Consider the following 17249-nt stretch of genomic DNA (forward strand, 5'->3'; position numbering starts at 1 on the left):
TTACTGAGTCCATACCAGTATAGATCCTAACACATTACCTAGTCCATAGCGGTATAGATCCTAACACATTACCCATTCCATACCTGTATAGATCCTAACACATTACCCAGTCCATACCAGTATAGATCCTAACACATTACCTAGTCCATAGCGATATAGATCCTGACACATTACCCAGTCCATACCAGTATAGATCCTAACACATTACCCAGTCAATACCAGTATAGATCCTAACACATTACCTAGTCCATAGCGGTATAGATTCTAACACATTACCCAGTCCATACCAGTATAGATCCTAACACTTTACCCAGTCCATACCAGTATAGATCCTAACACATTACCGAGTCCATACCAGTATAGATCCTAACACATTACCTAGTCCATAGTGATATAGATTCTAACACATTACCCAGCCCATACCAGTATAGATCCTAACATATTACCCAGTCCATACCAGTATAGATCCTAACACATTACCCAGTCTATACCAGTATAGATCCTAACACATTACCCAGTCCATACCAGTATAGATCCTAACACATTACCCAGTCTATACCAGTATAGATCCTTCCTAACACATTACCCAGTCCATACCAGTATAGATCCTAACACATTACCCAGTCCACACCAGTATAGATCCTAACACATTACCCAGTCCATACCAGTATAGATCCTAACACATTACCTAGTCCATAGCGGTATAGATCCTAACACATTACTGAGTCCATACCAGTATAGATCCTAACACATTACCTAGTCCATAGCGGTATAGATCCTAACACATTACCCAGTCCATACCAGTATAGATCCTAACACATTACCTAGTCCATAGCGATATAGATCCTGACACATTACCCAGTCCATACCAGTATAGATCCTAACACATTACCCAGTCAATACCAGTATAGATCCTAACACATTACCTAGTCCATAGCGGTATAGATCCTAACACATTGCCCAGCCCATACCTATATAGATCCTAACATATTACCCAGTCCATACCAGTATAGATCCTAACACATTACCCAGTCCATACCAGTATAGATCCTAACACATTACCCAGTCCATACCAGTATAGATCCTAACACTTTACCCAGTCCATACCAGTATAGATCCTAACACATTACCGAGTCCATACCAGTATAGATCCTAACACATTACCTAGTCCATAGCGGTATAGATTCTAACACATTACCCAGTCCATACCAGTATAGATCCTAACACTTTACCCAGTCCATACCAGTATAGATCCTAACACATTACCGAGTCCATACCAGTATAGATCCTAACACATTACCTAGTCCATATCGGTATAGATTCTAACACATTACCCAGCCCATACCAGTATAGATCCTAACATATTACCCAGTCCATACCAGTATAGATCCTAACACATTACCCAGTCTATACCATTATAGATCCTAACACATTACCCAGTCCATACCAGTATAGATCCTAACACATTACCCAGTCCATACCAGTATAGATTCTTCCTAACACATTACCCAGTCCATACCAGTATAGATCCTAACACATTACCCAGTCCACACCAGTATAGATCCTAACACATTACCCAGTCCATACCAGTATAGATCCTAACACATTACCTAGTCCATAGCGGTATAGATCCTAACACATTACCCAGTCCATACCGATATAGATCCTAACATATTACCCAGTCCATACCAGTATAGATCCTAACACATTACCCAGTCCATACCAGTATAGATCCTAACATATTACCCAGTCCATACCAGTATAGATCCTAACACATTACCCAGTCCATACTAGTATAGATCCTAACACATTACCCAGCCCATACCTGTATAGATCCTAACACATTACCGAGTCCATACCAGTATAGATCCTAACACATTACCTAGTCCATAGCGGTATAGATCCTAACACATTACCCATTCCATACCTGTATAGATCCTAACACATTACCCAGTCCATACCAGTATAGATCCTCCTAACACATTACCTAGTCCATAGCGATATAGATCCTGACACATTACCCAGTCCATACCAGTATAGATCCTAACACATTACCCAGTCAATACCAGTATAGATCCTAACACATTACCTAGTCCATAGCGGTATAGATCCTAACACATTACCCAGCCCATACCTATATAGATCCTAACATATTACCCAGTCCATACCAGTATAGATCCTAACACATTACCCAGTCCATACCAGTATAGATCCTAACACATTACCCAGTCCATACCAGTATAGATCCTAACACTTTACGCAGTCCATACCAGTATAGATCCTAACACATTACCGAGTCCATACCAGTATAGATCCTAACACATTACCTAGTCCATAGCGGTATAGATTCTAACACATTACCCAGTCCATACCAGTATAGATCCTAACACTTTACCCAGTCCATACCAGTATAGATCCTAACACATTGCCGAGTCCATACCAGTATAGATCCTAACACATTACCTAGTCCATAGCGGTATAGATTCTAACACATTACCCAGCCCATACCAGTATAGATCCTAACATATTACCCAGTCCATACCAGTATAGATCCTAACACATTACCCAGTCTATACCAGTATAGATCCTAACACATTACCCAGTCCATACCAGTATAGATCCTAACACATTACCCAGTCCATACCAGTATAGATCCTTCCTAACACATTACCCAGTCCATACCAGTATAGATCCTAACACATTACCCAGTCCACACCAGTATAGATCCTAACACATTACCCAGTCCATACCAGTATAGATCCTAACACATTACCTAGTCCATAGCGGTATAGATCCTAACACATTACCCAGTCCATACCGATATAGATCCTAACATATTACCCAGTCCATACCAGTATAGATCCTAACACATTACCAAGTCCATACCAGTATAGATCCTAAAATATTACCCAGTCCATACCAGTATAGATCCTAACACATTACCCAGTCCATACTAGTATAGATCCTAACACATTACCCAGCCCATACCTGTATAGATCCTAACACATTACTGAGTCCATACCAGTATAGATCCTAACACATTACCTAGTCCATAGCGGTATAGATCCTAACACATTACCCATTCCATACCTGTATAGATCCTAACACATTACCCAGTCCATACCAGTATAGATCCTAACACATTACCTAGTCCATAGCGATATAGATCCTGACACATTACCCAGTCCATACCAGTATAGATCCTAACACATTACCCAGTCAATACCAGTATAGATCCTAACACATTACCTAGTCCATAGCGGTATAGATCCTAACACATTGCCCAGCCCATACCTATATAGATCCTAACATATTACCCAGTCCATACCAGTATAGATCCTAACACATTACCCAGTCCATACCAGTATAGATCCTAACACATTACCGAGTCCATACCAGTATAGATCCTAACACTTTACCCAGTCCATACCAGTATAGATCCTAACACATTACCGAGTCCATACCAGTATAGATCCTAACACATTACCTAGTCCATAGCGGTATAGATTCTAACACATTACCCAGTCCATACCAGTATAGATCCTAACACTTTACCCAGTCCATACCAGTATAGATCCTAACACATTACCGAGTCCATACCAGTATAGATCCTAACACATTACCTAGTCCATAGCGGTATAGATTCTAACACATTACCCAGCCCATACCAGTATAGATCCTAACATATTACCCAGTCCATACCAGTATAGATCCTAACACATTACCCAGTCTATACCAGTATAGATCCTAACACATTACCCAGTCCATACCAGTATAGATCCTAACACATTACCCAGTCCATACCAGTATAGATCCTTCCTAACACATTACCCAGTCCATACCAGTATAGATCCTAACACATTACCCAGTCCACACCAGTATAGATCCTAACACATTACCCAGTCCATACCAGTATAGATCCTAACACATTACCTAGTCCATAGCGGTATAGATCCTAACACATTACCCAGTCCATACCAGTATAGATCCTAACATATTACCCAGTCCATACCAGTATAGATCCTAACACATTACCCAGTCCATACTAGTATAGATCCTAACACATTACCCAGCCCATACCTGTATAGATCCTAACACATTACTGAGTCCATACCAGTATAGATCCTAACACATTACCTAGTCCATAGCGGTATAGATCCTAACACATTACCCAGTCCATACCAGTATAGATCCTAACACATTACCTAGTCCATAGCGATATAGATCCTGACACATTACCCAGTCCATACCAGTATAGATCCTAACACATTACCCAGTCAATACCAGTATAGATCCTAACACATTACCCAGTCCATACCTGTATAGATCCTAACACATTACCCAGTCCATACCAGTATAGATCCTAACACATTACCGAGTCCATACCAGTATAGATCCTAACACATTACCTAGTCCATAGCGGTATAGATTCTAACACATTACCCAGCCCATACCAGTATAGATCCTAACATATTACCCAGTCCATACCAGTATAGATCCTAACACATTACCCAGTCTATACCAGTATAGATCCTAACACATTACTGAGTCCATACCAGTATAGATCCTAACACATTACCTAGTCCATAGCGGTATAGATCCTAACACATTACCCATTCCATACCTGTATAGATCCTAACACATTACCCAGTCCATACCAGTATAGATCCTAACACATTACCTAGTCCATAGCGATATAGATCCTGACACATTACCCAGTCCATACCAGTATAGATCCTAACACATTACCCAGTCAATACCAGTATAGATCCTAACACATTACATAGTCCATAGCGGTATAGATCCTAACACATTGCCCAGCCCATACCTATATAGATCCTAACATATTACCCAGTCCATACCAGTATAGATCCTAACACATTACCCAGTCCATACCAGTATAGATCCTAACACATTACCGAGTTTATACCAGTATAGATCCTAACACTTTACCCAGTCCATACCAGTATAGATCCTAACACATTACCGAGTCCATACCAGTATAGATCCTAACACATTACCTAGTCCATAGCGGTATAGATTCTAACACATTACCCAGTCCATACCAGCAGTGGTGTAGCGTGGGTTGTCAGCACCCGGGGCAAGGCAAGTAATTTGCGCCCCCTAACCCGCGGGATTTTAGCACTCGAGTCTCTTCCACTAGATTAGTTAAAGAAACCCTTACCCCCTAAGCACATGTATTGTTTGTTATGAAAATACTGATATAATTAAAGTAAAATGCATCTAAATACAAGTTTGAATGACCAGCGTGCCCCCTTTCAAAGTAAAATGCATCTAAATACAAGTTTGAATGACCAGCGTGCCCCCTTTCAATGCAGAGAGACAAGCGTGTCCCCTTTCAATGCAGAGAGACCAGCGTGCCCCCTTTCAATGCAGAGAGACCAGCGTGCCCCCTTTCAATGCAGAATGACCAGCGTGCCCCCTTTCAATGCAGAATGACCAGCGTGCCCCCTTTCAATGGAGAGAGACCAGCGTGCCCCCTTTCAATGCAGAGAGACCAGCGTGCCCCCTTTCAATGCAGAATGACCAGTGTGCCCCCATTCAATGCAGAGAGACCAGCGTGCCCCCTTTCAATGCAGAGAAACCAGCGTGCCCCCTTTCAATGCAGAGAGACCAGCGTGCCCCCTTTCAATGCAGAATGACCAGTGTGCCCCCATTCAATGCAGAGAGACCAGCGTGCCCCCTTTCAATGCAGAGAAACCAGCGTGCCCCCTTTCAATGCAGAGTGACCAGCGTGCCCCCTTTCAATGCAGACAGACCAGCGTGCCCCCTTCAATGCAAAGAGACTTACCTGCAGTGGCGGCTTCTCCTCCGTTCCCCACTCTGTGACAGCGCCAGGCTACTGACTCACTCACTGCTAAACTGACTGAGCAGTGAGGAGAGGCGGCATAGGCAGGGCTTGGTTTGCAACGCCACCCCACCCTACACCAATGGACAGGTGAGGCACAGTCCAGCCCCTCCCCGCCGTTTTCAGCCATAGGGCGGCCACGCTGGACATCTCCCAGCCTAAAGATGGAGGCAGCCACTGACAGTGTGTGAACTGTGTATGTCATAGTGAGACAGACAGAGTGACACTGCAGATGCGCCCCCCCCAGATGTTGCGCCCGGTGCGGCCCGCCCCCCCTGCACCCCCCACGCTACGCCACTGCATACCAGTATAGATCCTAACACTTTACCCAGTCCATACCAGTATAGATCCTAACACATTACCGAGTCCATACCAGTATAGATCCTAACACATTACCCAGTCCATACCAGTATAGATCCTAACACTTTACCCAGTCCATACCAGTATAGATCCTAACACATTACCCAGTCCACACCAGTATAGATCCTAACACATTACCCAGTCCATACCAGTATAGATCCTAACACATTACCTAGTCCATAGCGGTATAGATCCTAACACATTACCCAGTCCATACCGATATAGATCCTAACATATTACCCAGTCCATACCAGTATAGATCCTAACACATTACCCAGTCCATACCAGTATAGATCCTAACATATTACCCAGTCCATACCAGTATAGATCCTAACACATTACCCAGTCCATACTAGTATAGATCCTAACACATTACCCAGCCCATACCTGTATAGATCCTAACACATTACTGAGTCCATACCAGTATAGATCCTAACACATTACCTAGTCCATAGCGGTATAGATCCTAACACATTACCCATTCCATACCTGTATAGATCCTAACACATTACCCAGTCCATACCAGTATAGATCCTAACACATTACCTAGTCCATAGCGATATAGATCCTGACACATTACCCAGTCCATACCAGTATAGATCCTAACACATTACCCAGTCAATACCAGTATAGATCCTAACACATTACCTAGTCCATAGCGGTATAGATTCTAACACATTACCCAGTCCATACCAGTATAGATCCTAACACTTTACCCAGTCCATACCAGTATAGATCCTAACACATTACCGAGTCCATACCAGTATAGATCCTAACACATTACCTAGTCCATAGCGGTATAGATTCTAACACATTACCCAGCCCATACCAGTATAGATCCTAACATATTACCCAGTCCATACCAGTATAGATCCTAACACATTACCCAGTCTATACCAGTATAGATCCTAACACATTACCCAGTCCATACCAGTATAGATCCTAACACATTACCCAGTCCATACCAGTACAGATCCTTCCTAACACATTACCCAGTCCATACCAGTATAGATCCTAACACATTACCCAGTCCACACCAGTATAGATCCTAACACATTACCCAGTCCATACCAGTATAGATCCTAACACATTACCTAGTCCATAGCGGTATAGATCCTAACACATTACTGAGTCCATACCAGTATAGATCTTAACACATTACCTAGTCCATAGCGGTATAGATCCTAACACATTACCCAGTCCATACCAGTATAGATCCTAACACATTACCTAGTCCATAGCGATATAGATCCTGACACATTACCCAGTCCATACCAGTATAGATCCTAACACATTACCCAGTCAATACCAGTATAGATCCTAACACATTACCTAGTCCATAGCGGTATAGATCCTAACACATTGCCCAGCCCATACCTATATAGATCCTAACATATTACCCAGTCCATACCAGTATAGATCCTAACACATTACCCAGTCCATACCAGTATAGATCCTAACACATTACCCAGTCCATACCAGTATAGATCCTAACACTTTACCCAGTCCATACCAGTATAGATCCTAACACATTACCGAGTCCATACCAGTATAGATCCTAACACATTACCTAGTCCATAGCGGTATAGATTCTAACACATTACCCAGTCCATACCAGTATAGATCCTAACACATTACCCAGTCCATACCAGTATAGATCCTAACACTTTACCCAGTCCATACCAGTATAGATCCTAACACATTACCGAGTCCATACCAGTATAGATCCTAACACATTACCTAGTCCATAGCGGTATAGATTCTAACACATTACCCAGTCCATACCAGTATAGATCCTAACACTTTACCCAGTCCATACCAGTATAGATCCTAACACATTGCCGAGTCCATACCAGTATAGATCCTAACACATTACCTAGTCCATAGCGGTATAGATTCTAACACATTACCCAGCCCATACCAGTATAGATCCTAACATATTACCCAGTCCATACCAGTATAGATCCTAACACATTACCCAGTCTATACCAGTATAGATCCTAACACATTACCCAGTCCATACCAGTATAGATCCTAACACATTACCCAGTCCATACCAGTATAGATCCTTCCTAACACATTACCCAGTCCATACCAGTATAGATCCTAACACATTACCCAGTCCACACCAGTATAGATCCTAACACATTACCCAGTCCATACCAGTATAGATCCTAACACATTACCTAGTCCATAGCGGTATAGATCCTAACACATTACCCAGTCCATACCGATATAGATCCTAACATATTACCCAGTCCATACCAGTATAGATCCTAACACATTACCCAGTCCATACCAGTATAGATCCTAACATATTACCCAGTCCATACCAGTATAGATCCTAACACATTACCCAGTCGATACTAGTATAGATCCTAACACATTACCCAGCCCATACCTGTATAGATCCTAACACATTACTGAGTCCATACCAGTATAGATCCTAACACATTACCTAGTCCATAGCGGTATAGATCCTAACACATTACCCAGTCCATACCTGTATAGATCCTAACACATTACCCAGTCCATACCAGTATAGATCCTAACACATTACCTAGTCCATAGCGATATAGATCCTGACACATTACCCAGTCCATACCAGTATAGATCCTAACACATTACCCAGTCAATACCAGTATAGATCCTAACACATTACCTAGTCCATAGCGGTATAGATCCTAACACATTACTGAGTCCATACCAGTATAGATCTTAACACATTACCTAGTCCATAGCGGTATAGATCCTAACACATTACCCAGTCCATACCAGTATAGATCCTAACACATTACCTAGTCCATAGCGATATAGATCCTGACACATTACCCAGTCCATACCAGTATAGATCCTAACACATTACCCAGTCAATACCAGTATAGATCCTAACACATTACCTAGTCCATAGCGGTATAGATCCTAACACATTGCCCAGCCCATACCTATATAGATCCTAACATATTACCCAGTCCATACCAGTATAGATCCTAACACATTACCCAGTCAATACCAGTATAGATCCTAACACATTACCCAGTCCATACCTGTATAGATCCTAACACATTACCCAGTCCATACCAGTATAGATCCTAACACATTACCGAGTCCATACCAGTATAGATCCTAACACATTACCTAGTCCATAGCGGTATAGATTCTAACACATTACCCAGCCCATACCAGTATAGATCCTAACATATTACCCAGTCCATACCAGTATAGATCCTAACACATTACCCAGTCTATACCAGTATAGATCCTAACACATTACTGAGTCCATACCAGTATAGATCCTAACACATTACCTAGTCCATAGCGGTATAGATCCTAACACATTACCCATTCCATACCTGTATAGATCCTAACACATTACCCAGTCCATACCAGTATAGATCCTAACACATTACCTAGTCCATAGCGATATAGATCCTGACACATTACCCAGTCCATACCAGTATAGATCCTAACACATTACCCAGTCAATACCAGTATAGATCCTAACACATTACATAGTCCATAGCGGTATAGATCCTAACACATTGCCCAGCCCATACCTATATAGATCCTAACATATTACCCAGTCCATACCAGTATAGATCCTAACACATTACCCAGTCCATACCAGTATAGATCCTAACACATTACCGAGTTTATACCAGTATAGATCCTAACACTTTACCCAGTCCATACCAGTATAGATCCTAACACATTACCGAGTCCATACCAGTATAGATCCTAACACATTACCTAGTCCATAGCGGTATAGATTCTAACACATTACCCAGTCCATACCAGTATAGATCCTAACACTTTACCCAGTCCATACCAGTATAGATCCTAACACATTACCGAGTCCATACCAGTATAGATCCTAACACATTACCCAGTCCATACCAGTATAGATCCTAACACTTTACCCAGTCCATACCAGTATAGATCCTAACACATTACCCAGTCCACACCAGTATAGATCCTAACACATTACCCAGTCCATACCAGTATAGATCCTAACACATTACCTAGTCCATAGCGGTATAGATCCTAACACATTACCCAGTCCATACCGATATAGATCCTAACATATTACCCAGTCCATACCAGTATAGATCCTAACACATTACCCAGTCCATACCAGTATAGATCCTAACATATTACCCAGTCCATACCAGTATAGATCCTAACACATTACCCAGTCCATACTAGTATAGATCCTAACACATTACCCAGCCCATACCTGTATAGATCCTAACACATTACTGAGTCCATACCAGTATAGATCCTAACACATTACCTAGTCCATAGCGGTATAGATCCTAACACATTACCCATTCCATACCTGTATAGATCCTAACACATTACCCAGTCCATACCAGTATAGATCCTAACACATTACCTAGTCCATAGCGATATAGATCCTGACACATTACCCAGTCCATACCAGTATAGATCCTAACACATTACCCAGTCAATACCAGTATAGATCCTAACACATTACCTAGTCCATAGCGGTATAGATTCTAACACATTACCCAGTCCATACCAGTATAGATCCTAACACTTTACCCAGTCCATACCAGTATAGATCCTAACACATTACCGAGTCCATACCAGTATAGATCCTAACACATTACCTAGTCCATAGCGGTATAGATTCTAACACATTACCCAGCCCATACCAGTATAGATCCTAACATATTACCCAGTCCATACCAGTATAGATCCTAACACATTACCCAGTCTATACCAGTATAGATCCTAACACATTACCCAGTCCATACCAGTATAGATCCTAACACATTACCCAGTCCATACCAGTACAGATCCTTCCTAACACATTACCCAGTCCATACCAGTATAGATCCTAACACATTACCCAGTCCACACCAGTATAGATCCTAACACATTACCCAGTCCATACCAGTATAGATCCTAACACATTACCTAGTCCATAGCGGTATAGATCCTAACACATTACTGAGTCCATACCAGTATAGATCTTAACACATTACCTAGTCCATAGCGGTATAGATCCTAACACATTACCCAGTCCATACCAGTATAGATCCTAACACATTACCTAGTCCATAGCGATATAGATCCTGACACATTACCCAGTCCATACCAGTATAGATCCTAACACATTACCCAGTCAATACCAGTATAGATCCTAACACATTACCTAGTCCATAGCGGTATAGATCCTAACACATTGCCCAGCCCATACCTATATAGATCCTAACATATTACCCAGTCCATACCAGTATAGATCCTAACACATTACCCAGTCCATACCAGTATAGATCCTAACACATTACCCAGTCCATACCAGTATAGATCCTAACACTTTACCCAGTCCATACCAGTATAGATCCTAACACATTACCGAGTCCATACCAGTATAGATCCTAACACATTACCTAGTCCATAGCGGTATAGATTCTAACACATTACCCAGTCCATACCAGTATAGATCCTAACACATTACCCAGTCCATACCAGTATAGATCCTAACACTTTACCCAGTCCATACCAGTATAGATCCTAACACATTACCGAGTCCATACCAGTATAGATCCTAACACATTACCTAGTCCATAGCGGTATAGATTCTAACACATTACCCAGTCCATACCAGTATAGATCCTAACACTTTACCCAGTCCATACCAGTATAGATCCTAACACATTGCCGAGTCCATACCAGTATAGATCCTAACACATTACCTAGTCCATAGCGGTATAGATTCTAACACATTACCCAGCCCATACCAGTATAGATCCTAACATATTACCCAGTCCATACCAGTATAGATCCTAACACATTACCCAGTCTATACCAGTATAGATCCTAACACATTACCCAGTCCATACCAGTATAGATCCTAACACATTACCCAGTCCATACCAGTATAGATCCTTCCTAACACATTACCCAGTCCATACCAGTATAGATCCTAACACATTACCCAGTCCACACCAGTATAGATCCTAACACATTACCCAGTCCATACCAGTATAGATCCTAACACATTACCTAGTCCATAGCGGTATAGATCCTAACACATTACCCAGTCCATACCGATATAGATCCTAACATATTACCCAGTCCATACCAGTATAGATCCTAACACATTACCCAGTCCATACCAGTATAGATCCTAACATATTACCCAGTCCATACCAGTATAGATCCTAACACATTACCCAGTCGATACTAGTATAGATCCTAACACATTACCCAGCCCATACCTGTATAGATCCTAACACATTACTGAGTCCATACCAGTATAGATCCTAACACATTACCTAGTCCATAGCGGTATAGATCCTAACACATTACCCATTCCATAACTGTATAGATCCTAACACATTACCCAGTCCATACCAGTATAGATCCTAACACATTACCTAGTCCATAGCGATATAGATCCTGACACATTACCCAGTCCATACCAGTATAGATCCTAACACATTACCCAGTCAATACCAGTATAGATCCTAACACATTACCTAGTCCATAGCGGTATAGATCCTAACACATTACTGAGTCCATACCAGTATAGATCTTAACACATTACCTAGTCCATAGCGGTATAGATCCTAACACATTACCCAGTCCATACCAGTATAGATCCTAACACATTACCTAGTCCATAGCGATATAGATCCTGACACATTACCCAGTCCATACCAGTATAGATCCTAACACATTACCCAGTCAATACCAGTATAGATCCTAACACATTACCTAGTCCATAGCGGTATAGATCCTAACACATTGCCCAGCCCATACCTATATAGATCCTAACATATTACCCAGTCCATACCAGTATAGATCCTAACACATTACCCAGTCCATACCAGTATAGATCCTAACACATTACCCAGTCCATACCAGTATAGATCCTAACACTTTACCCAGTCCATACCAGTATAGATCCTAACACATTACCGAGTCCATACCAGTATAGATCCTAACACATTACCTAGTCCATAGCGGTATAGATTCTAACACATTACCCAGTCCATACCAGTATAGATCCTAACACATTACCCAGTCCATACCAGTATAGATCCTAACACTTTACCCAGTCCATACCAGTATAGATCCTAACACATTACCGAGTCCATACCAGTATAGATCCTAACACATTACCTAGTCCATAGCGGTATAGATTCTAACACATTACCCAGTCCATACCAGTATAGATCCTAACACTTTACCCAGTCCATACCAGTATAGATCCTAACACATTGCCGAGTCCATACCAGTATAGATCCTAACACATTACCTAGTCCATAGCGGTATAGATTCTAACACATTACCCAGCCCATACCAGTATAGATCCTAACATATTACCCAGTCCATACCAGTATAGATCCTAACACATTACCCAGTCTATACCAGTATAGATCCTAACACATTACCCAGTCCATACCAGTATAGATCCTAACACATTACCCAGTCCATACCAGTATAGATCCTTCCTAACACATTACCCAGTCCATACCAGTATAGATCCTAACACATTACCCAGTCCACACCAGTATAGATCCTAACACATTACCCAGTCCATACCAGTATAGATCCTAACACATTACCTAGTCCATAGCGGTATAGATCCTAACACATTACCCAGTCCATACCGATATAGATCCTAACATATTACCCAGTCCATACCAGTATAGATCCTAACACATTACCCAGTCCATACCAGTATAGATCCTAACATATTACCCAGTCCATACCAGTATAGATCCTAACACATTACCCAGTCGATACTAGTATAGATCCTAACACATTACCCAGCCCATACCTGTATAGATCCTAACACATTACTGAGTCCATACCAGTATAGATCCTAACACATTACCTAGTCCATAGCGGTATAGATCCTAACACATTACCCATTCCATAACTGTATAGATCCTAACACATTACCCAGTCCATACCAGTATAGATCCTAACACATTACCTAGTCCATAGCGATATAGATCCTGACACATTACCCAGTCCATACCAGTATAGATCCTAACACATTACCCAGTCTATACCAGTATAGATCCTAACACATTTCCTAGTCCATAGCGGTATAGATCCTAACACATTGCCCAGCCCATACCTATATAGATCCTAACATATTACCCAGTCCATACCAGTATAGATCCTAACACATTACCCAGTCCATACCAGTATAGATCCTAACACTTTACCCAGTCCATACCAGTATAGATCCTAACACATTACCGAGTCCATACCAGTATAGATCCTAACACATTACCTAGTCCATAGCGGTATAGATTCTAACACATTACCCAGTCCATACCAGTATAGATCCTAACACTTTACCCAGTCCATACCAGTATAGATCCTAACACATTACCGAGTCCATACCAGTATAGATCCTAACACATTACCTAGTCCATAGCGGTATAGATTCTAACACATTACCCAGCCCATACCAGTATAGATCCTAACATATTACCCAGTCCATACCAGTATAGATCCTAACACATTACCCAGTCTATACCAGTATAGATCCTAACACATTACCCAGTCCATACCAGTATAGATCCTAACACATTACCCAGTCCATACCAGTATAGATCCTTCCTAACACATTACCCAGTCCATACCAGTATAGATCCTAACACATTACCCAGTCCACACCAGTATAGATCCTAACACATTACCCAGTCCATACCAGTATAGATCCTAACACATTACCTAGTCCATAGCGGTATAGATTCTAACACATTACCCAGTCCATACCGATATAGATCCTAACATATTACCCAGTCCATACCAGTATAGATCCTAACACATTACCCAGTCCATACCAGTATAGATCCTAACATATTACCCAGTCCATACCAGTATAGATCCTAACACATTACCCAGTCCATACTAGTATAGATCCTAACACATTACCCAGCCCATACCTGTATAGATCCTAACACATTACCGAGTCCATACCAGTATAGATCCTAACACATTACCTAGTCCATAGCGGTATAGATCCTAACACATTACCCATTCCATACCTGTATAGATCCTAACACATTACCCAGTCCATACCAGTATAGATCCTAACACATTACCTAGTCCATAGTGATATAGATCCTGACACATTACCCAGTCCATACCAGTATAGATCCTAACACATTACCCAGTCCATACCAGGATAGATCCTAACACATTACCCAGTCAATACCAGTATAGATCCTAACACATTACCCAGTCCATACCAGTATAGATCCTAACACATTACCTACTTCATATCAGTATAGATCCTAACACATTACCTAGTCCATAGCGGTATAGATCCTAACACATTACCCATTCCATACCTGTATAGATCCTAACACATTACCCAGTCCATACCAGTATAGATCCTAACACATTACCTAGTCCATAGTGATATAGATCCTGACACATTACCCAGTCCATACCAGTATAGATCCTAACACATTACCCAGTCCATACCAGGATAGATCCTAACACATTACCCAGTCAATACCAGTATAGATCCTAACACATTACCCAGTCCATACCAGTATAGATCCTAACACATTACCTACTTCATATCAGTATAGATCCTAACACATTACCTAGTCCATAGCGGTATAGATCCTAACACATTACCCATTCCATACCTGTATAGATCCTAACACATTACCCAGTCCATACCAGTATAGATCCTAACACATTACCTAGTCCATAGTGATATAGATCCTGACACATTACCCAGTCCATACCAGTATAGATCCTAACACATTACCCAGTCAATACCAGTATAGATCCTAACACATTACCCAGTCCATACCAGTATAGATCCTAACACATTACCTACTTCATACCAGTATAGATCCTAACACATTACCCAGTCCATACCTGTAAAGATGTCCAGCATGATATTTTTCCCCACTCAGATTTGATGGGTTTCCAATGTGTTTCTTTTTTTTTTTTTGCACAGTGTTTGTATATATATATATATATATATATATATATATATATATATATATATATATATATATATATAAAATAAATGATTGTTCATCATGAGATCCATGAAGCTGCATTTACTAGTTGTCTTTGTATGGTGGACTTAGTGGTGGCTTCTGTCAGCTTCTCATTAGTTGGAATAGGCTGAGAGGCCTCTGCTCTTCGCAGGCCGCAGTCATTCCAGTCGCTGGAATCTGGTGGCTGCATGAAACCGGCCGTGTGAAGGAGACCCAAAAGTGAAATATTTTGACGCTCTCATTTTTCTTCTTTTTGCAGTTTGTGGCGTAAAGGAGAACCCAACAACGTAGGAGGCGATGAAAACTGCGCACAGATTGTAAAAGAGGATCGGTCATTGAATGACGACCAGTGTGATGATAAGAAACATTCCATATGTAAAGCTCTGTCGAGGTGCTGAGATACGCTCGGTATACTGTGACCTCCCTTCTCTCTATGATATCTGCTTCCATGCTTTCCCAGGAGTTCCATGACAGTACTAGGAGGTTAGGTTGGGGGAAACCATTCGCTTTTGCTCTATATTTTATTTCCATTGATTGAACCCATAGACTATGAGGTCTCTATATATCCATTCACTATGCCATTGTCCCCTAGTTGTCATGACCACAATACATATATATATGTGGCGGCTTTGAAGTGGTTTACTGGAGCTATGAGTGACGCTCTCAGCCAAAACCCCGATACTGTTTGTTTTCCGGCTGACAATTCTCTTTCTTATAAAAGCAATCAGAGCAGCTGATTAGCCGCTGGATTGCTTTTAGCAGCAATGGGAGGGGTCATCCCCTCCCTCTCATATCTTGCCGGTGTTTCTCGGGCTTACCATTCTTACCGGGGTTCCGACCGTTCATGCCGCTGGTCATAGATGTGAACAGTAGACATGTACAGTGATTTTTTGTTAAATTAATTTAATTTGTGTAATTTGTTTTCGTGATTTGGTTAGTTTATTCAAATTCAAATCAATTGGAATTTTCCAAAATTTGGTCAAATTAAACTCAAG

The 17249-nt window shown here is 41.3% G+C and overlaps 1 protein-coding gene across 1 annotated transcript in view; it reads left to right on the forward strand.

The window, feature by feature from the left end:
* The window catches only part of LOC309543479 (CD209 antigen-like protein A), a 106524-nt gene extending 89597 nt beyond the window's left edge, over positions 1–16927 (forward strand). The window contains exon 4 of the mRNA XM_082275959.1: positions 16514–16927. Within this exon, the coding sequence (XP_082132085.1) occupies positions 16514–16652 (139 nt within the window). The 3' untranslated portion in view covers positions 16653–16927. The remainder of the gene's footprint in view (positions 1–16513) is intronic.
* Positions 16928–17249: the final 322 nt, after the last annotated feature.

The sequence above is a fragment of the Pelophylax lessonae genome (genome assembly GCF_965119305.1).
Source record: "Pelophylax lessonae genome assembly, contig: HAP1_SCAFFOLD_57, whole genome shotgun sequence".
Taxonomy (NCBI): domain Eukaryota; kingdom Metazoa; phylum Chordata; class Amphibia; order Anura; family Ranidae; genus Pelophylax; species Pelophylax lessonae.